We start from the raw sequence: 22,158 nt of genomic DNA on the forward strand, positions 1-22,158 counted from the left end.
CGGGGGGGCTGAGGGGTGTCCGAGTGGGTAGGGGGGTTTGGGGACCCCCCTGGCAGGGGCTGTGCGGGGCCTGGGCCCCCCAGCCCGGCGGGGGGGGTGCCGGGGGGTTCAGGGAGGGGCCGGGGGTGCAGGGGGGCGGTGCCGGGGCAGCGGGGGGGGTTGGGGGGGCTGCAGCGGGGTCACGGACACCCCCGGAGCCCTGCCCGGTGCCCCCCTCCCCCTCGGAAAGGGCGGGGCGCAGGGGCGGGGCGAGGCTGGAGGGGGGCGGGGTCTGGCCGGGTGCCGAAGGGGCGGGGCCTATCGGGGGCGGGCCTTCCTGGCCGGGTGCCAGGGGGGGCGGAGCTTAGTCGAGGGGGAGGGGTGGGACCGGTGGCCGGGACTGGGACCCAGCGGGGCGGGGCCGGCGGGTGGTGGGCGGGGCCTCTGGGGGGCCCCGGGCTTGGCGGCGGGCCAGGGGCGGGGCCAAAGTGTGAGGGGCGGGGTCGGGGCGGGGGGCTTTGGCCGGCGGCCAGTGGGGGGCGAGGAGGGGGCGTGGCCCGGGGGGCGTGGCCGGGGAGGGGGCGTGGCCGGGGAGGGGGCTCGGCGCGGTGGGTGCGGGCGCGCAGAGGGCGGCGGCAGCGGCGGCCATGGACGGGCGGCCCGGGGCGAGGTACGGGGGCAGGATCCGGCCCCCGGGGCCGGGGGGGGCTGGGGGGGGCCGGGGGCGGGGCAGGGTCCGGCCCCCCGGGGAGGGGGTCCCGGGGCAGGGACCCCGGGGGGCGGGGGGGGGGGGGGGGGGGGCAAGATCCGGCCCCCTGGGGGGCGGCAGGATCGGGCCCCTTGGGGGGGGTCCCGGGGCAGGGTCCGCGGGGGTGGGCAGGATCCGGCCCCGGGGGCAGGGACCCCGGGGAAGGGTCAGGATCCGGCCCCCGGGGGGGGTCCCAGGGTCCGGTCCCCGGGGGGGGTGTGTCAGGATCCGGCGCCCTACGGTGGGAGGTCCCGGGGCAGGGACCCCGGGGGGGGGGGGGGTGGGGGCAGGATCCGGCCCCCGGGGGGGGGGGGGTCCCAGGGTCCGGTCCCCGGGGAGGGGGTGTGTCAGGATCCGGCCCCTCGAGGGGGGGTCCCGGGGCAGGGTTCTGGCGAGGTCCCAGGGCGGGGGCAGGATCAGGCCCCCTGGGGAGGGGGGGAGTCCCGGAGCAGGGTCCCCGGGGGGGGGGTGGTCAGGATCCGGCCCTTTTGGGGGGGGGGTCCCGGGAGGGGGGGTCCCCGGGGGGTAAAGCAGGGTCCGACCCCTGGGTGGGGGGTCCCGGGGGCGGTTCTTGGGGGGGGGGGGACAGGATCCAGCCCCTGGTGGGTGTGGGGAGTCCCGGAGGGGGGTGGGACCCCCCCCTGGGTGGGGGGGCAATGTGGCACCCACCGATGACCGAGGAAGGGGGGGGGGGGGGGGTCCTCGCACGAGGGGTGGCAGCCGCGGGTGCTCCCGGGCGTCCTCGTGCACCCCACGTGTAAAGCTGGGCGTGTCCTCGTGCGAGCCTCGCGCGAGCCGCGGGCGTCCTCGTGCGTCAGCCTCGGGCGTCCTCGTGCGTGATCCTCGTGCGTCCTCGTGCGTCGTCCTCGTGCGTCCTCGTGCGTCGTCCTCGTGCGTGATCCTCGTGCGTCGTCCTCGTGCGTCCTCGTGCGTCCTCGTGCGAGCCACGCGGCAGCAGGCGGCCGCCCGAGGCCCGTGCCAGCCCGGGGAGCGGGGTGCCCGTGACGTCACGCCGGGGGTCCCCGCCTGGTGCGCACGCGCGTGTGCGAGGGCGAGGAGACCCCCCGCCCCCCGCCCCCAGCGGCGCACACGCGTGTGCGAGGCCCCGCGGCGCCGCTCGCCCCGGGGGTGGGGGGGCGGGGGCCCACGTGCGCGTGTGTGTACATCACGTGTGGCCTTGGCGTGACGCGGCCGGGGACGTCCCGCGTGTCCACGTCCCCCGTCCCCCCCCCGGCACCCGGGCGCCCGGGTCCCCGGCCAGGCACCCAAAGGGGGGGGCCCCGTGGGTCCCCGCGCCGCCTCAGTGGGTCCCCAGGGCCCCCGGGGGGGCTGCGAAAGGGACCCCGGCGTCCGGGACCCCCCGGACCCCCCCAGCCTGGCCCGGTGCTGGTCCCAGTCAGTGGCCGGTTCTGGTTCCAGTTAGTGGCTGTTGCTGGTCCCAGTCAGTGGCCGGTTCTGGTCCCACTCAGTGGCCAGTTCTGGTCCCAGTTAGTGGCTGTTGCTGGTCCCAGTCAGTGGCCGGTTCTGGTCCCAGTTAGTGGCCAGCTGCTGGTCCCAGTTAGTACCAGTTGCTGGTCTCAGTCAGCGGCTGGTTCTGGTCCCAGTCAGTGGCCAGTTCTGGTCCCAGTTAGTGGCTGTTGCTGGTCCCAGTCAGTGGCCAGTTCTGGTCCCAGTTAGTGGCTGTTGCTGGTCCCAGTCAGTGGCCGGTTCTGGTCCCAGTTAGTGGCCGGTTCTGGTCCCAGTTAGTGGCTGGTTCTGGTCCCAGTCAGTGGCCAGTTGCTGGTCCCAGTTAGTGGCTGGTTCTGGTCCCAGTTAGTGGCCAGTTCTGGTCCCAGTCAGTGTCTGGTTCTGGTCCCAGTTAGTGGCCAGTTCTGGTCCCAGTTAGTGGCTGTTGCTGGTCCCAGTCAGTGGCCGGTTCTGGTCCCAGTTAGTGGCCAGCTGCTGGTCCCAGTTAGTACCAGTTGCTGGTCTCAGTCAGTGGCTGGTTCTGGTCCCAGTCAGTGGCCAGTTCTGGTCCCAGTTAGTGGCTGTTGCTGGTCCCAGTCAGTGGCCGGTTCTGGTCCCAGTTAGTGCCTGTTGCTGGTCCCAGTTAGTACCAGTTGCTGGTCCCAGTCAGTGGCTGGTTCTGGTCCCAGTTAGTGGCTGTTGCTGGTCCCAGTCAGTGGTCGTTTCTGGTCCCAGGTAGTGGCTGGTTCTGGTCCCAGTCAGTGGCCGGTTCCTCCCAGTTCCCCCAGTGCCACCAGCGGGGCGGGGGGGGGGGGCGGGGGCGGCCAGCCTGTCCCGAGCGGGAGCTGCCAGCTCACGTGCGGGCTGGCCTCTCATTTGCATACATTCGCATGCATTTGCATGGCCCCGCCCCGCTCGTGGGTTCCCCCCCCCCCCCCCCCGTGTCCCCCGGCCGCGGCCCCCGGGCACGACGCCAGGGACAGGAACAGGGCGTCCCGGCCGGCCGCACGCACCCCGGCACGCACGGACACCGCACGCACCCGGACAGACGGACACGCACGGGACACACGGGCACACGCGGGACACACGGACACACGCACGGACACGCACGGGACACACGGACACACACACGGACACGCACAGACACGCACGGGACACATGGGACACACGGACACACACACGGACACGCATGGACATGCACGGGACACACGGACACACACGGGACACACGGACACACATGGACATGCACGGGACACACGGACACACACACGGACACACACGGACACACATGGGACACACGGGCACACACGGGACACACGGACACACACACGACACACGGGCACACACACGGACATGCACGGGACACACGGGCACACACATGGACACACACGGGACACACGGGGACACATGGGACACACAGACGCACACGGGACACACGGGCACACACACAGACACACATGGACATGCACAGGACACACGGACACACACACGGACATGCACGGGACACACGGACACACACACGGACACACATGGACACACACGGGACACACGGGCACACGCGGGACACACGGGCACACACAGGGACACACAGACACACACACGGACACCCACACAGACACGTATGGGACACACGGGCACACGCAGGACACATGGACACACACACGGACACGCACGGACACGCATGGGACACATGGGACACACGGGACACACGGATACACACGGGACACACGGGCACACACACAGACACACACGGACATGCACGGGACACACGGACACACACACGGACACACACGGGACACACGGACACACACACGGACACGCACGGACATGCACGGGACACACGGACACACACACGGACACACACACGGACACACACGGGACACACACGGGACACACGGGCACACACGGACACCGCACGCACCTGGACAGACGGACACGCATGGGACACACGGACACACACGGGACACACAGACACACACAGGCACACACGGGACACACGGACACACACGGGACACATGGACACACACGGGACACACGGGCACACACGGGACACCGCATGCACCTGGACAGATGAATACGCATGGGACACATGGGCACACACGGACACACACACGGACACGCACACGGACACACACGGGACACACGGACACACACGGGACACACGGGACACACACACGGACACGCATGGACACGCACGGACATGCACAGGACACATGGACACATGGACACACACGGACATGCACGGGACACACAGACACACACGGGGACACACACGGACATGCACGGGACACACAGACACACACGGGGACACACATGGGACACACGGACACGCATGGGACACATGGACATGCATGGGACACACGGACACACACGGGACACACACACAGACACACACGGGACACACGGGCACACACGGACACACACAGGACACACGGACACGCATGGGAAACACGGACACACACGGGACACACACACAGACACACATGGACACACACGGGCACACACGGACACACATGGACACACGGACACACACAGGGATCCATGGAGACACACACACGGACACACACATGCATGGACACACACATGGACACACGGACACGTGGACACACACGGACACATGGACGCAAAGACCCATGGACACGCACACACGGACACGCACATGGACACAGGGACACACACACAGACACGCACATGCATGGACACACATGGATACACACGGACACGCATGGACACACGGACACACACACGGACCCATGGACACACACGGACATGTGGACACACGGACACACGGACACGGACACACACATGGACACGCACATGCATGGACACACACGGCTACGGACACACGGACACGCATGTGGACACACGGACACGCACACGCATGGACACACACGTGGGCACGCACACACGGACACGCACACGGACACACGGACACGCACGTGCATGGAGACACACGGATACCCCCGGACACACCCCCCACGGATACACCCCCCACCCCGCCCCCCCCGCAGACACACCCACCCACGGACACGCCCATGAAGACACAGACACACCCCCACCCACGTGGACACACCCACGGACACACCCACCCAGACACCCACGGACACACCCATGAACACACAGACACACCCACACCCACGTGGACACACCCACGGACACACCCACGGACACAGCCATGAACACAGACACACCCACACCCACGTGGACACACCCACGGACACACCCACCCAGACACCCACGGACACACCCACGAACACCCAGACACACCCCCACCCACGTGGACACACCCACGGACACACCCACCCAGACACCCACGGACACACCCACGAACACCCAGACACACCCCCACCCACGTGGACACACCCCCCGCACACCCACGGACACACCCACGCAGATACCCACCCCCCCCCGCGCAGACACACCCACCCTGACACCCACGGACACACCCATGAACACACAGACACACCCACACCCACGTGGACACCCCCCCACACACCCACGGACACACCCACGCAGATACACACCCCCACCTCCCCCCGCAGACACACCCACCCACGGACACACCCACCCACGGGCACACCCACCCCCACCCAGAAACACTTGGACACCCACCTGGACACTCGCACACCCACCTGGACCCACCCACAGCCACACCCCTGGACACACAGACACACCCCCCAGCATGGACACACCCACGGACACACCCACGGACACACCCCTGGACTCAGACGCACACCGCTGCATGTAAACACCCATGGGTGCACCCACGGATACACCCACAGACCCACGGACACACCCACGGACACACCCACAGACCCACGGACACACCCAGACACCCACGGACACACCCACGGACACACCCACACACCCACGGACACACCCCTGGACTCAGACGCACACCCTTACATGTAAACACCCATGGACACACCCACGGACACACCCACAGACCCACGGACACACCCACACACCCACGGACACACCCACGGACACACCCCTGGACTCAGACGCACACCCTTACATGTAAACACCTATGGACACACCCACGGACACACCCACAGACCCACGGACACACCCAGACACCCACGGACACACCCACGGACACACCCACGGACACACCCCTGGACTCAGATGCACACCGCTGCATGTAAACACCCATGGAAACACCCACGGACACACCCAGACACCCACGGACACACCCAAAGACCCACGGACACACCCACGGACACACCCACACACCCCCGGACACACCCCCGGACCCCCGAACACACGCCCACACACCCACCCGGGCACACCTGCATGCACACCCGGACACGCCCGGACACGCCCGGACACACCCGTACCCACACCTGGACACACTCACACACACCCGGACACCCCTGCACACACCCACATGCACACCCTGACGCACACCGGGACACACCCGGACACGCCCATACGCACACCGGGACACACTCACGCACACCCGGACACACCTGCACACACCCACATGCACACCCTGACGCACACCGGGACACACCCGGACACGCCCATACGCACACCGGGACACACTCACGCACACCCGGACACACTCACGCACACCCGGACACACTCACGCACACACAGACACACCTGCACACACCCGCATGCACACCCTGACGCACACCCGGACACACCCGGACACGCCTTCACACACCAGGAAACAGCCGGGCACACTCGCACACACCCCTATGCACACCCGGACACACTCGCACACACCCGTATGCACACCCGGACACACTCACACACACCCATACGCACACCCGGACGCACTCACGCACAGCCAGACACACCTGCAGACGCCAGGAAACACCCGGGCACACTCGCACACACCCCTATGCACACCGGGACACACTTGCACACACCCAGACACACTCACACACACCCGTATGCACACCCGGACGCACTCACACACACCCAAACACACTCACACACACCCGTATGCACACCCGGACGCACTCACACACACCCAAACACACTCACACACACCCGTATGTACACCCGGACACCCTCACACACACCCAAAGACACCTGCACACACCCTGACGCACACCTGGACACACTCACGCACACCCAGACACACCTGCAGACACCAGGAAACACCCGGGCACAATTGCACACACCCCTACGCACACCCGGACACACGCACACACACCCAAACACACTCACACACACCCAAACACACGCACACACCCGTATGCACACCCAGACGCACTCGCACACACCCAGACACACCTGCACACACCCTGATGCACACCAGACACACTCACACACACCCAATGTCCCCGTGATGGTGTGATGGTGTCCCCAGGCTCGCGGTGACAGTGTCCCTGTGCCCACGGTGCCGGTGTTGGTGTCACTGGGTGTCCCTGTGCCCACGGTGACAATGTCCCCGTGATGGTGTCCCCTGGGCTCACGGTGACAGTGTCCTTGTGCCCATGGTGCCGGTGTTGGTGTCACTGGGTGTCCCTGTGCCCACGGTGACAATGTCCCCATGTCCCCACGATGGTGTCCCCAGGCTCGCGGTGACAGTGTCCCTGTGCCCACGGTGCCGGTGTTGGTGTCACTGGGTGTCCCTGTGCCCACGGTGACAATGTCCCCATGTCCCCGTGATGGTGTGATGGTGTCCCCAGGCTCGCGGTGACAGTGTCCCTGTGCCCGCGGTGCTGGTGTTGGTGTCACTGGGTGTCCCTGTGCCCACGGTGACAATGTCCCCGTGATGGTGTGATGGTGTCCCCAGGCTCACGGTGACAGTGTCCTTGTGCCCACGGTGCCGGTGTTGGTGTCACTGGGTGTCCCTGTACCCACAGTGACGGTGTCCCCATGTCCCCACGATGGTGTCCCCTGGGCTCACGGTGACAGTGTCCCTGTGCCCACGGTGCCAGCGTGGGGGCTACGGGTGCCTGTGAGCACCCATGGGTGCTGGGGGTGCTGGTGCTGCGGGAGGAGCTGGGGGGACGTGGTGCGGGGGGCAGGGGCTGTGGGTGCAGCGTGGGTGCAGTGTGGGTTCCCAGGGTGCAGCGTGGGTGCAGCGTGGGGTGCCCAGGGTGCAGTGTGGGTGCAGTGTGGGGTGCCCAGGGTGCAGTGTGGGTGCAGCGTGGGTGCCCCAGGGTGCAGCGTGGGGTGCCCGGGGTGCAGTGCAGGTGCCTGGGGTGCAGCGTGGGTGCAGCGTGGGTTCCCAGGGTGCAGTGTGGGTGCAGCGTGGGGTGCCCGGGGTGCAGCATGGGTGCATTGTGGGTGCCCAGGGTGCAATGTGGGTGCAGTGTGGGTGCCTGGGGTGCAGTGTGGGTGCAGCGTGGGTGCCCCAGGGTGCAGCGTGGGGTGCCCGGGGTGCAGTGCAGGTGCCTGGGGTGCAGTGTGGGTGCAGCGTGGGTGCCCAGGGTGCAATGTGGGTGCAGTGGGAGTGCCACAGGGTGCAGTGTGGGTGCAGCGTGGGGTGCCCAGGGTGCAGTGTGGGTGCAGCGTGGGTGCAGCGTGGGTTCCCAGGGTGCAGTGTGGGTGCAGCGTGGGGTGCCCGGGGTGCAGCATGGGTGCATCGTGGGTGCCCAGGGTGCAATGTGGGTGCAGTGTGGGTGCCTGGGGTGCAGTGTGGGTGCAGCGTGGGTGCCCCAGGGTGCAGCGTGGGGTGCCCGGGGTGCAGTGCAGGTGCCTGGGGTGCAGTGTGGGTGCAGCGTGGGTGCCCAGGGTGCAATGTGGGTGCAGTGGGAGTGCCACAGGGTGCAGTGTGGGTGCAGCGTGGGGTGCCCGGGGTGCAGTGTGGGTGCAGCGTGGGTGTCCAGGGTGCAGCGTGGGTGCAGCGTGGGGTGCCCGGGGTGCAGCATGGGTGCAGCGTGGGTGTCCAGGGTGCAATGTGGGTGCAGCGTGGGGTGCCTGGGGTGCAGTGTGGGTGCAGTGTGGGGTGCCTGGGGTGCAGCGTGGGTGCATCGTGGGTGCCTAGGGTGCAGTGTGGGTGCAGTGTGGGGTGCCCGGGGTGCAGCGTGGGTGCAGCGTGGGTGTCCAGGGTGCAATGTGGGTGCAGTGTGGGGTGCCCGGGGTGCAGCGTGGGTGCCCAGGGTGCAATGTGGGTGCAGCGTGGGGTGCCTGGGGTGCAGCGTGGGTGCAGTGTGGGGTGCCCGGGATGCAGCGTGGGTGCAGCGTGGGTGTCCAGGGTGCAATGTGGGTGCAGTGTGGGGTGCCTGGGGTGCAGCGTGGGTGCAGCGTGGGTGCCCAGGGTGCAATGTGGGTGCAACGTGGGTGCCTGGGGTGCAGCGTGGGTGCAGTGTGGGTGCCTGGGGTGCAGCGTGGGTGCATCGTGGGTGCCTAGGGTGCAGCGTGGGTGCAGTGTGGGGTGCCTGGGGTGCAGCGTGGGTGCAGCGTGGGTGCCCAGGGTGCAGTGTGGGTGCAGCGTGGGGTGCCTGGGGTGCAGCATGGGTGCATCGTGGGTGCCCAGGGTGCAATGTGGGTGCAGTGTGGGTGCCTGGGGTGCAGTGTGGGTGCAGCGTGGGTGCCCCAGGGTGCAGCGTGGGGTGCCCGGGGTGCAGTGCAGGTGCCTGGGGTGCAGTGTGGGTGCAGCGTGGGTGCCCAGGGTGCAATGTGGGTGCAGTGGGAGTGCCACAGGGTGCAGTGTGGGTGCAGCGTGGGGTGCCCGGGGTGCAGTGTGGGTGCAGCGTGGGTGTCCAGGGTGCAGCGTGGGTGCAGCGTGGGGTGCCCGGGGTGCAGCGTGGGTGCAGCGTGGGTGTCCAGGGTGCAATGTGGGTGCAGCGTGGGGTGCCTGGGGTGCAGTGTGGGTGCAGTGTGGGGTGCCTGGGGTGCAGCGTGGGTGCAGCATGGGGTGCCTGGGGTGCAGCGTGGGTGCATCGTGGGTGCCTAGGGTGCAGTGTGGGTGCAGTGTGGGGTGCCCGGGGTGCAGCGTGGGTGCAGCGTGGGTGTCCAGGGTGCAATGTGGGTGCAGTGTGGGGTGCCCGGGGTGCAGCGTGGGTGCCCAGGGTGCAATGTGGGTGCAGCGTGGGGTGCCTGGGGTGCAGCGTGGGTGCAGTGTGGGGTGCCCGGGATGCAGCGTGGGTGCAGCGTGGGTGTCCAGGGTGCAATGTGGGTGCAGTGTGGGGTGCATGGGGTGCAGCGTGGGTGCAGCGTGGGTGCCCAGGGTGCAATGTGGGTGCAACGTGGGTGCCTGGGGTGCAGCGTGGGTGCAGTGTGGGTGCCTGGGGTGCAGCGTGGGTGCATCGTGGGTGCCTAGGGTGCAGCGTGGGTGCAGTGTGGGGTGCCTGGGGTGCAGCGTGGGTGCAGCGTGGGTGCCCAGGGTGCAGTGTGGGTGCAGCGTGGGGTGCCTGGGGTGCAGCATGGGTGCATCGTGGGTGCCCAGGGTGCAATGTGGGTGCAGTGTGGGTGCCTGGGGTGCAGTGTGGGTGCAGCGTGGGTGCCCCAGGGTGCAGCGTGGGGTGCCCGGGGTGCAGTGCAGGTGCCTGGGGTGCAGTGTGGGTGCAGCGTGGGTGCCCAGGGTGCAATGTGGGTGCAGTGGGAGTGCCACAGGGTGCAGTGTGGGTGCAGCGTGGGGTGCCCGGGGTGCAGTGTGGGTGCAGCGTGGGTGTCCAGGGTGCAGCGTGGGTGCAGCGTGGGGTGCCCGGGGTGCAGCGTGGGTGCAGCGTGGGTGTCCAGGGTGCAATGTGGGTGCAGCGTGGGGTGCCTGGGGTGCAGTGTGGGTGCAGTGTGGGGTGCCTGGGGTGCAGTGTGGGTGCAGCATGGGGTGCCTGGGGTGCAGCGTGGGTGCATCGTGGGTGCCTAGGGTGCAGTGTGGGTGCAGTGTGGGGTGCCCGGGGTGCAGCGTGGGTGCAGCGTGGGTGTCCAGGGTGCAATGTGGGTGCAGTGTGGGGTGCCCGGGGTGCAGCGTGGGTGCCCAGGGTGCAATGTGGGTGCAGCGTGGGGTGCCTGGGGTGCAGCGTGGGTGCAGTGTGGGGTGCCCGGGATGCAGCGTGGGTGCAGCGTGGGTGTCCAGGGTGCAATGTGGGTGCAGTGTGGGGTGCATGGGGTGCAGCGTGGGTGCAGCGTGGGTGCCCAGGGTGCAATGTGGGTGCAACGTGGGTGCCTGGGGTGCAGCGTGGGTGCATCGTGGGTGCCTAGGGTGCAGCGTGGGTGCAGTGTGGGGTGCCTGGGGTGCAGCGTGGGTGCAGCGTGGGTGCCCAGGGTGCAATGTGGGTGCAACGTGGGTGCCTGGGGTGCAGCGTGGGTGCAGTGTGGGTGCCTGGGGTGCAGCGTGGGTGCATCGTGGGTGCCTAGGGTGCAGCGTGGGTGCAGTGTGGGGTGCCTGGGGTGCAGCGTGGGTGCAGCGTGGGTGCCCAGGGTGCAGTGTGGGTGCAGCGTGGGGTGCCTGGGGTGCAGCATGGGTGCATCGTGGGTGCCCAGGGTGCAATGTGGGTGCAGTGTGGGTGCCTGGGGTGCAGTGTGGGTGCAGCGTGGGTGCCCCAGGGTGCAGCGTGGGGTGCCCGGGGTGCAGTGCAGGTGCCTGGGGTGCAGTGTGGGTGCAGCGTGGGTGCCCAGGGTGCAATGTGGGTGCAGTGGGAGTGCCACAGGGTGCAGTGTGGGTGCAGCGTGGGGTGCCCGGGGTGCAGCGTGGGTGCAGCGTGGGTGCCCAGGGTGCAATGTGGGTGCAACGTGGGTGCCTGGGGTGCAGCGTGGGTGCAGCGTGGGTGTCCAGGGTGCAGTGTGGGTGCAGCATGGGGTGCCCGGGGTGCAGCGTGGGTGCAGCGTGGGTGTCCAGGGTGCAGTGTGGGTGCAGCATGGGGTGCCTGGGGTGCAGCGTGGGTGCAGCGTGGGTGTCCAGGGTGCAGTGTGGGTGCAGCGTGGGGTGCCTGGGGTGCAGCGTGGGTGCAGCGTGGGTGTCCAGGGTGCAATGTGGGTGCAGCGTGGGGTGCCTGGGGTGCAGCGTGGGTGCAGTGTGGGTGTCCAGGGTGCAATGTGGGTGCAGCGTGGGGTGCCCGGGGTGCAGCGTGGGTGCAGCGTGGGTGTCCAGGGTGCAGTGTGGGTGCAGCGTGGGGTGCCTGGGGTGCAGCATGGGTGCATCATGGGTGCCTAGGGTGCAGTGTGGGTGCAGCGTGGGGTGCCCGGGGTGCAGCGTGGGTGCAGCGTGGGTGTCCAGGGTGCAATGTGGGTGCAGCGTGGGTGCCCGGGGTGCAGCGTGGGTGCAGCGTGGGTGCCCAGGGTGCAATGTGGGTGCAGCGTGGGGTGCATGGGGTGCAGCGTGGGGTGCCCGGGGTGCAGTGTGGGTGTCCAGGGTGCAGCGTGGGCGCGGTGTGGGGGCAGGGTGGGTGCAGTGGGTGCTCTGCGGGTGCCTGGGCTGCGGCGGGGGACGCCCGCGAGCACCCACGGCGCTGGCGGGTGCCGGCAGGTCGACGCCGGAGCTGCGGAAGGAGCGCTCGCGGGACGCGGCGCGGTGCCGGCGCAGCCGGGAGACGGAGGTCTTCTACCAGCTGGCGCACACCCTGCCCTTCGCCCGCGGCGTCAGCGCCCACCTCGACAAGGCCTCCATCATGCGCCTCACCATCAGCTACCTGCGCGTCCACCGCCTCCTCGCCGCCGGTGAGCCCCTCCCGCGACCCCCGTGGGACCTCCTGGGACCTCCTGAGGCCCCCAAAAACCCATGGGACCTCCTGGGAGCCCCAAACACCCATGAGACCTCCTGGGACCCCCGGGGAACCATGGGACCTCTTTGGGACCTCCTGGGAGCCCCAAACACCCATGAGACCTCCTGGGACCTCCAGACACCCACAGGACCTCCTGGGACCTCCTGGGACCCCCAAACACCCATGAGACCTCCTGGGACCCCCGGGGAACCATGGGACCTCTTCGGATCTCCTGGGACCCCCAAACACCCATGGGACCTCCTGGGACCCCCGGGGAACCATAGGACCTCTTGGGACCTCCTAGGAGCCCCAAACACCCATGAGACCTCCTGGGACCTCCAGACACCCACAGGACCTCTTGGGACCTCCTGGGACCCCCAAACACCCACGGGACCTCCTGGGACCTCCTGAGGCCCCCAAACACCCATGGGGCCTCCTGGGACCCCCAGGGAACCATGGGACCTCTTGGGACCTCCTGGGACCCCCAAACACCCATGAGACCTCCTGGGACCTCCAGACACCCACAAGACCTCCTGGGACCTCCTGGGACCCCCAAACACCCACGGGACCTCCTGGGACCTCCTGAGGCCCCCAAACACCTATGGGGCCTCCTGGGACCCCCAGGGAACCATGGGGCCTCTTGGGACCTCCTGGGACCCCCAAACACCCATGAGACCTCCTGGGACCTCCAGACACCCACAAGACCTCCTGGGACCTCCTGGGACCCCCAAACACCCACGGGACCTCCTGGGACCCCCGGGGAACCATGGGACCTCTTCGGATCTCCTGGGACCCCCAAACACCCATGGGGCCTCCTGGGACCCCCAGGGAACCATGGGGCCTCTTGGGACCTCCTGGGACCCCCAAACACCCATGAGACCTCCTGGGACCTCCAGACACCCACAAGACCTCCTGGGACCTCCTGGGACCCCCAAACACCCACGGGACCTCCTGGGACCCCTGGGGAACCATGGGACCTCTTCGGACCTCCTGGGACCCCCAAACACCCATGGGACCTCCTGGGACCCCCGGGGAACCATGGGACCTCTTGGGACCTCCTGGGAGCCCCAAACACCCATGAGACCTCCTGGGACCTCCAGACACCCACAGGACCTCCTGGGACCTCCTGGGACCCCCAAACACCCATGGGACCTCCTGGGACCCCTGGGCAACCATGGGACCTCCTGGGACCTCCTGAGGCCCCCAAACACCCATGGGACCTCCTGGGACCCCCGGGGAACCATGGGACTTCTTCGGACCTCCTGGGACCCCCAAACACCCATGAGACCTCCTGGGACCCCTGGGGAACCATAGGACCTCTTGGGACCACCTGAGGCCCCCAAACACCCACGGGACCTCCTTGGACCCCCGGGGAACCATGGGACCTCCTGGGACCTCCAGACACCCACAGGACCTCCTGGGACCTCCTGGGATCCCCAAACACCTATGGGGCCTCCTGGGACCTCCTGGGACCCCCAAACACCCACAGGACCTCTTGGGACCCACAGGGAACCATGGGACCTCCTGAGATCCCCAAACACCCATGGGACCTCCAGGGACCCCAGACACCCACAGGACCTCCTGGGACCTCCTGGGATCCCCAAACACCCATGGGACCTCCTGGGAGCCCCAGGGAACCATGGGACCACTTGGGACCACCTGTGACCCCCAGGCACCCATGGGACCTCCTGGGACCCCCGGGGAACCATGGGACCTCCTGGGACCTCCTGGGATCCCCAAACAACTATGGGACCTCTAGGGACCCCAGACACCCACAGGACCTCCTGGGACCCCAAACACCCATGGGACTTCCTCAGACCCCCAGGCACCCATGGGACCTCCTGGGACCCCCAGGGAACCATGTGACCTCCTGGGACCTCCTGGGACCCCCAAACACCCACGGGACCTCCTGGGACCCCCAGGGAACCATGGGAGCTCCTGGGGCCTCCTGGGACCTCCAGGCACCCATGGGACCTCCTGGGACCTCCAGACACCCACAGGACCTCCTGGGACCTCCTGGGACCCCCAAACACCCATGGGACCTCCTGGGAGCCCCGAGGAACCATGGGACCTCCAGGGACCCCTAAACACCCATGGGACCTCCTGGGACTTCCTGTGACCCCCAAACACCCGTGGGACCTCCTGGGTCCCCCAGGGAACCATGGGACTTCCTAGGACCCATAGGCCCCCCCAAGCACCCAGGGGATCCCCTGAGCACTCCCAGCACCCATAGGACCCCCCAAGCACCCCAGGCCCCCAGAGCTTCCCCAGCCCCCCCCCCCAAGCACCCCCAGCCCCCCCAAGCACCCATAGCCCCCACCCAAGCACCCCCAGCCCCCCCAAGCACCCCAGACCCCCTGAGCACCCATAGGCTCCCTAAGCAACCTGGGGACCCCCTGAGCTCCCCCAGCCCCCCCCCCCCCAAGCACCCACAGCCCCCCCCAAGCAACCCAGCCCCCCTGACCACCCTGGGGTCCCCCAGAGCTCCCCCAGCCCCCCCCCAAGCACCCATAGCCCCCCCCAAGCACCCACAGCCCCCCCCGAGCACCCCAGCCCCCCTCAAGCACCCACAGCCCCCCCCAAAGCACCCACAGCCCCCCCAAACACCCATACCCCCCCTCCAAGCACCCACAGCCCCCCAAGCACCCCAGACCCCCTGAGCACCCATAGCCCCCCCCAAGCACCCATAGCCCCCCCCGAGCACCCCAGCCCCCCTCAAGCACCCACAGCCCCCCCCAAGCACCCCAGTCCCCCTGACCACCCTGGGGTCCCCCAGAGCTGCCCCAGCCCCCCCCCAAGCACCCATAGCTCCCCCCAAGCACCCCAGCCCCCCTCAGCACCCACAGCCCCCCCAAAGCACCCCCAGCCCCCCTCAGCACCCGCAGCCCCCCTCAGCACCCATAGCCCCCCCCGAGCACCCCAGCCCCCCTCAAGCACCCACAGCCCCCCCCTCAGCACCCACAGCCCCCCCCAAGCACCCACAGCCCCCCTCAGCACCCACAGCCCCCCCCAAGCACCTCAGACCCCCTGAGCACCCATAGCCCCCCCCCAAGCACCCCAGCCCCCCTGACCACCCTGGGGTCCCCCAAAGCTCCCCCAGCCCCCCCTCCCCCCGCACCCTCCAAGCACCCACAGCCCCCCAAGCACCCCAGCCCCCCTGAGCACCCATAGCCCCCCTCAGCACCCACAGCCCCCCCCGAGCACCCATAGCCCCCCCCAAGCACCCCAGCCCCCCTCAGCACCCACAGCCCCCCTCAGCACCCACAGCCCCCCCCAAGCACCCATACCCCCCCTCCAAGCACCCACAGCCCCCCAAGCACCCACAGCCCCCCCCAAGCACCCCAGTCCCCCTGACCACCCTGGGGTCCCCCAAAGCTCCCCCAGCCCCCCCTCCCCCCGCACCCTCCAAGCACCCACAGCCCCCCAAGCACCCCAGCCCCCCTCAGCACCCGCAGCCCCCCCCAAGCACCCACAGCCCCCCAAGCACCCCAGACCCCCTGAGCACCCACAGCCCCCCCCAAGCACCCACAGCCCCTCTCCAAGCACCCATACCCCCCCTCCAAGCACCCACAGCCCCCCCAAGCACCCACAGCCCCCCTCAGCACCCACAGCCCCCCCCAAGCACCCCAGTCCCCCTGACCACCCTGGGGTCCCCCAAAGCTCCCCCAGCCCCCCCTCCCCCCGCACCCTCCAAGCACCCACAGCCCCCCCAAGCACCCATAGCCCCCCCCAAGCAACCCAGCCCCTCTCAGCACCCACAGCCCCCCAAGCACCCCAGACCCCCTGAGCACCCACAGCCCCCCCAAGCACCCACAGCCCCCCTGACCACCCTGGGGTCCCCCAAAGCTCCCCCAGCCCCCCCTCCCCCCGCACCCTCCAAGCACCCACAGCCCCCCAAGCACCCCAGCCCCCCTGAGCACCCATAGCCCCCCTCAGCACCCACAGCCCCCCCCGAGCACCCATAGCCCCCCCCAAGCACCCCAGCCCCCCTCAGCACCCACAGCCCCCCTCAGCACCCACAGCCCCCCCCAAGCACCCATACCCCCCCTCCAAGCACCCACAGCCCCCCAAGCACCCACAGCCCCCCCCAAGCACCCCAGTCCCCCTGACCACCCTGGGGTCCCCCAAAGCTCCCCCAGCCCCCCCTCCCCCCGCACCCTCCAAGCACCCACAGCCCCCCAAGCACCCCAGCCCCCCTCAGCACCCGCAGCCCCCCCCAAGCACCCACAGCCCCCCAAGCACCCCAGACCCCCTGAGCACCCACAGCCCCCCTCAGCACCCACAGCCCCCCCAAACACCCATACCCCCCCTCCAAGCACCCACAGCCCCCCCAAGCACCCCAGTCCCCCTCAGCACCCACAGCCCCCCCAAACACCCATACCCCCCCTCCAAGCACCCACAGCCCCCCCAAGCACCCCAGTCCCCCTCAGCACCCACAGCCCCCCCAAACACCCCAGTCCCCCTGACCACCCTGGGGTCCCCCAAAGCTCCCCCAGCCCCCCCTCCCCCCGCACCCTCCAAGCACCCACAGCCCCCCAAGCACCCCAGCCCCCCTGAGCACCCGCAGCCCCCCCCAAGCACCCACAGCCCCCCAAGCACCCCAGCCCCCCTCAGCACCCGCAGCCCCCCTCAGCACCCGCAGCCCCCCCCAAGCACCCACAGCCCCCCAAGCACCCCAGCCCCCCTCAGCACCCGCAGCCCCCCTCAAGCACCCGCAGCCCCCCTCAGCACCCACAGCCCCCCCCAAAGCACCCACAGCCCCCCTCAGCACCCACAGCCCCCCCCAAGCGCCCACAGCCCCCCCCAAGCAACCCAGCCCCCCTGACCACCCTGGGGTCCCCCAGAGCTCCCCCAGCCCCCCCTCCCCCAGCACCCTCCCCCCCCCCACCCCCCCCCCGGTGACGTGCCCATCCCCCAGGCGCCTGGGCGGCGGCGGCGGAGGAGGTGGATGGGTGCTACCTGAAGGCGCTGAGCGGGTTCGTGATGGTGCTGAGCGAGGCGGGGGACATGATCTTCCTCTCCGAGAACGTCAACCGGCTCCTGGGGCTCAGCCAGGTGGGGGGGGGCGCGGGGGGGCACCCCCCAGCTCTGCCTGCCGGGGGTCCCGGGGCACCCATGGGTGCGGGGGGAAGGGGGGGCGGGCGGGCGGGCGGGCGGCTGCTTGGGTAAGGCACGGCGGGTGCTCGTGCGAGGGTGCGAGGGTCAGGGTGCTCGTGCGAGGGTGCTCGTGCGAGGGTGCGAGGCTCAGGGTGCTCGTGCGAGGGTGCGAGGGTCAGGGTGCTCGTGCGAGGGTGCTCATGTCAGGGTGCTCGTGCGAGGGTGCGAGGGTCAGGGTGCTCGTGCGAGGGTGCTCGTGCGAGGGTGCTCGTGTGAGGGTGCTCTTGTCAGGGTGCTCGTGTGAGGGTGCTCATGTCAGGGTGCTCGTGTCAGGGTGCTCGTGTCAGGGTGCTCGTGCGAGGGCCAGGGTGCTCATGCAAGGGTGCGAGGGTCAGGGTGCTTGTGTGAGGGTGCTCGTGCGAGGGTGCTCATGTCAGGGTGCTCGTGTGAGGGTGCTCATGTCAGGGTGCTCGTGTCAGGGTGCTCGTGCGAGGGTGCGAGGGTCAGGGTGCTCGTGTGAGGGTGCTCATGTCAGGGTGCTCGTGTCAGGGTGCTCGTGCGAGGGTGCGAGGGTCAGGGTGCTCGTGTGAGGGTGCTCGTGCGAGGATGCGAGGCTCAGGGTGCTCATGTCAGGGTGCTCGTGCGAGGGTGCTCGTGCCAGTGTGCAAGGGTCAGGGTGCTCGTGAGAGGGTGCTTGTGCGAGGGTGCTCGTGCAAGGGTGCTCGTGTCAGGGTGCTTGTGCAAGGGTGCTCGTGCCAGTGTGCAAGGGTCAGGGTGCTCATGCGAGGGTGCTCGTGTGAGGGTGCTCATGTCAGGGTGCTCGTGTGAGGGTGCTTGTGCGAGGGTGCTCGTGCGAGGGTGCTCATGCGAGGGTGCGAGGGCCAGGGTGCTCGTGTGAGGGTGCTCATGTCAGGGTGCTCGTGTCAGGGTGCTCGTGCCAGTGTGCAAGGGCCAGGGTGCTCGTGCGAGGGTGCTCGTGCAAGGGTGCTCGTGTCAGGGTGCTCGTGCGAGGGTGCTCATGTCAGGGTGCTCATGCGAGGGTGCGAGGCTCAGGGTGCTCGTGCGAGGGTCAGGGTGCTCGTGCGAGGGTGCTCGTGCAAGGGTGCTCGTGCGAGGGTACGAGGGCCAGGGTGCTCGTGCAAGGGTGCTCATTTCAGGGTGCTCGTGCGAGGGTGCTCGTGTCAGGGTGCTCGTGAGAGGGTGCGAGGGTCAGGGTGCTCGTGAGAGGGTGCTTGTGCGAGGGTGCTCGTGCAAGGGTGCTCGTGTCAGGGTGCTCATGCGAGGGTGCTCGTGCCAGTGTGCAAGGGTCAGGGTGCTCATGCGAGGGTGCTCGTGTCAGGGTGCTCGTGCGAGGGTGCTCATGTGAGGGTGCTCGTGTCAGGGTGCTCGTGTCAGGGTGCTCATGCAAGGGTGCAAGGGTCAGGGTGCTCGTGTGAGGGTGCTCATGTCAGGGTGCTCGTGAGAGGGTGCTCGTGCGAGGGTGCTCGTGCGAGGCGTGCGACGCCCCCCGCCCGTGTCCCCCCCGCAGCTGGAGCTGATCGGCCACAGCGTCTTCGACTTCGTGCACCCCTGTGACCACGAGGAGCTGCAGGACGTGCTCAGCCCCCGGCAGGGTGAGACCCCCGGGCCCCCCAAACACCCCTGGGACCCCCCCAAATACCCCTCCCCCCCCAGCACCCCTGGGAACCCCCAAACACCCCTGGGACCCCCCCAAATACCCTTCCCCCCCCAGCACCCCTGGGAACCCCCAAACACCCCTGGGACCCCCCCAAACACCTCTGCCCCCCCAGCGCCCCTGGGACCCCCCCAAACACCTCTGCCCCCCCAGCACCCCTGGGACCCCCCCAAACACCCTTGGTACCCCCCCAAACACCTCTGGGCCCCCCTCAGCACCCTCCAAGGACCCCCAGCACCCCTGGGACCCCCCCCAAATACCCCTGGGACCCCCCCAGCACCCCTGGGTCTCCCCTGGGACCCCCCCAAACACCCCTGGGCCCCCCCAAATACCCCTCCCCCCCCCAGCACCCCTGGGACCCCCCCCAAACACCTCTGCCCCCCCAGCACCCCTGGGACCCCCCCAAACACCCTTGGTACCCCCCCAAACACCTCTGGGCCCCCCCTCAGCACCCTCCAAGGACCCCCAGCACCCCTGGGACCCCCCCCAAACACCCCTGGGACCCCCCCAGCACCCCTGGGTCTCCCCTGGGACCCCCCCAAACACCCCTGGGACCCCCCCAGCACCCTCCAAGGACCCCCAGCACTCCTGGGACCCCCCCCAAACACCCCTGGGACCCCCCCAGCACCCCTGGGTCTCCCCTGGGACCCCCCCAAACACCCCTGGGCCCCCCCTCAGCACCCTCCGAGGACCCCCAGCACCCCTGGGACCCCCCCCAAACACCCCTGGGCCCCCCCTCAGCACCCTCCGAGGACCCCCAGCACCCCTGGGACCCCCCCCAAACACCCCTGGGCCCCCCCTCAGCACCCTCCGAGGACCCCCAGCACCCCTGGGACCCCCCCCAAACACCCCTGGGACCCCCCCCGCACCCCTGGATCTCCCCTGGGACCCCCCCAAACACCCCTGGGACCCCCTCCAGCACCCCTGGGTCTCCTCTGGGACCCCCCAAACACCCCTGGGCCCCCCCTCAGCACCCTCCGAGGACCCCCAGCACCCCTGGGACCCCCCCCAAACACCCCTGGGCCCCCCCTCAGCACCCTCCAAGGACCCCCAGCACCCCTGGGACCCCCCCCCAAACACCCCTGGGACCCCCCCCCACCCCCCCTGACCGTGGCCCCCCCCCAGCGGTGCCGCGGCGGCGGGGGGAGCGCTCGGGGCGCAGCTTCTCCCTGCGGATGAAGAGCACCCTGACGGGGCGCGGGCGGTGCCTGAACCTCAAGGCGGCCTCCTGGAAGGTGGGGGGACATGGGGGGACACGGGGACATGGGGACATGAGGGGACATGGGGGGATGTGGGGACATGGGGGCACATGGGGACATGGGGGGACATGGGGACATGGGGGGATGTGGGGACATGGGGGGACATGGGGGATGTGGGGAGACATGGGGGACATGGGGGGACATGGGGACATGGGGGGACATGGGGGATGTGGGGGGACATGGGGGACATGGGGGGACATGGGGACATGGGGGATGTGGGGGGACATGGGGGGACATGGGGACATGGGGGGACATGAGGGATGTGGGGGGACAACGGGACATGGGGGACGTGGGACATGGGGGGACATGGGGGATGTGGGGGGACATGGAGACATGGGGACATGGGGGATGTGGGGACATGGGGACATGGGGGGACATGGGGACATGGGGGGACATGGGGACATGGGGACATGTGGGGACATGGGGGACATGGGGGATGTGGGGAGACATGGGGGACATGGGGGGACATGGGGACATGGGGGATGTGGGACATGGGGGGACATGGGGGGACATGGGACATGGGGGGACATGGGGACATGGGGACATGTGGGGACATGGGGGGGACATGGGGGATGTGGGGAGACATGGGGGACATGGGGGACATGGGGACATGGGGGATGTGGGGGATGTGGGGACCTGGAGGGACGGGGGGACATGGGGACATGGGGGATGTGGGGGACATGGGGACATGGGGGGATGTGGGGGGACATGGGGGGGATGTGGGGACATAGGGACGTGGGGACACATGGGGACAGGGGTAGGGAGGACACGGGCGTGACAGGGGGACACGGGTGGGGGACACACGGGGGGGGGGGGGGGGGGGCAGCGCAATGGGGGGGCCAGGCTGATGTCTGGGGACACCCTGACAAGGGGGGGGGGGGGGGGGCGAGAACACACACGGGGGACACCCCCCAGGAGGGGCTGGCGGGGGGGGGGGGGGGTGTCCGTAGGGGTCCCCAATGTGTGTGCCCCCCCCAGGTGCTGCACTGCGCGGGGCACATGCGCTCGTACGCGGGGGCCGGGGGGGGGGACCCCCCCCTGCGCTGCCTGGTGCTGATCTGCGAGGCCATTCCCCACCCGGGGGCCATCGAGACCCCCCTGGGCTCCGGCACCGTCCTCAGCCGCCACTCCATGGACATGAAGTTCACCTACTGCGACGACAGGTGGGGGTGCCCCCCCCCCCCGAACCCCCAAATCCCCCCCCACCCCTCCCAAATTCCCCCCCCCGAACCCCGGCACCCTCGGGACCCCAGCACCCCAACCCCCCCCCAGCCTGCAGTACCCAGCCCCCATGCAGACCCCAGCACCCTGACCCTCCCCTGACCCCTGGCACCCCAAAACTCA

The 22,158-nt window shown here is 69.4% G+C and overlaps 1 protein-coding gene across 1 annotated transcript in view; it reads left to right on the top strand.

Annotated features, from left to right (window-relative positions):
* The first annotated feature begins 584 nt into the window (after positions 1 to 584).
* Positions 585 to 22,158, top strand: part of HIF3A (hypoxia inducible factor 3 subunit alpha) — a 22,164-nt gene continuing 590 nt past the window's right edge. Inside the window, exons 1-6 of the mRNA XM_075489942.1 lie at positions 585 to 649; positions 12,549 to 12,739; positions 17,702 to 17,838; positions 19,409 to 19,493; positions 20,681 to 20,790; positions 21,793 to 21,977. Coding sequence (XP_075346057.1) covers positions 627 to 649; positions 12,549 to 12,739; positions 17,702 to 17,838; positions 19,409 to 19,493; positions 20,681 to 20,790; positions 21,793 to 21,977 — 731 coding nt within the window. The 5' untranslated portion in view covers positions 585 to 626. The remainder of the gene's footprint in view (positions 650 to 12,548; positions 12,740 to 17,701; positions 17,839 to 19,408; positions 19,494 to 20,680; positions 20,791 to 21,792; positions 21,978 to 22,158) is intronic.

Source organism: Mycteria americana, unplaced genomic scaffold (assembly GCF_035582795.1).
Source record: "Mycteria americana isolate JAX WOST 10 ecotype Jacksonville Zoo and Gardens unplaced genomic scaffold, USCA_MyAme_1.0 Scaffold_43, whole genome shotgun sequence".
NCBI classification, from domain to species: domain Eukaryota; kingdom Metazoa; phylum Chordata; class Aves; order Ciconiiformes; family Ciconiidae; genus Mycteria; species Mycteria americana.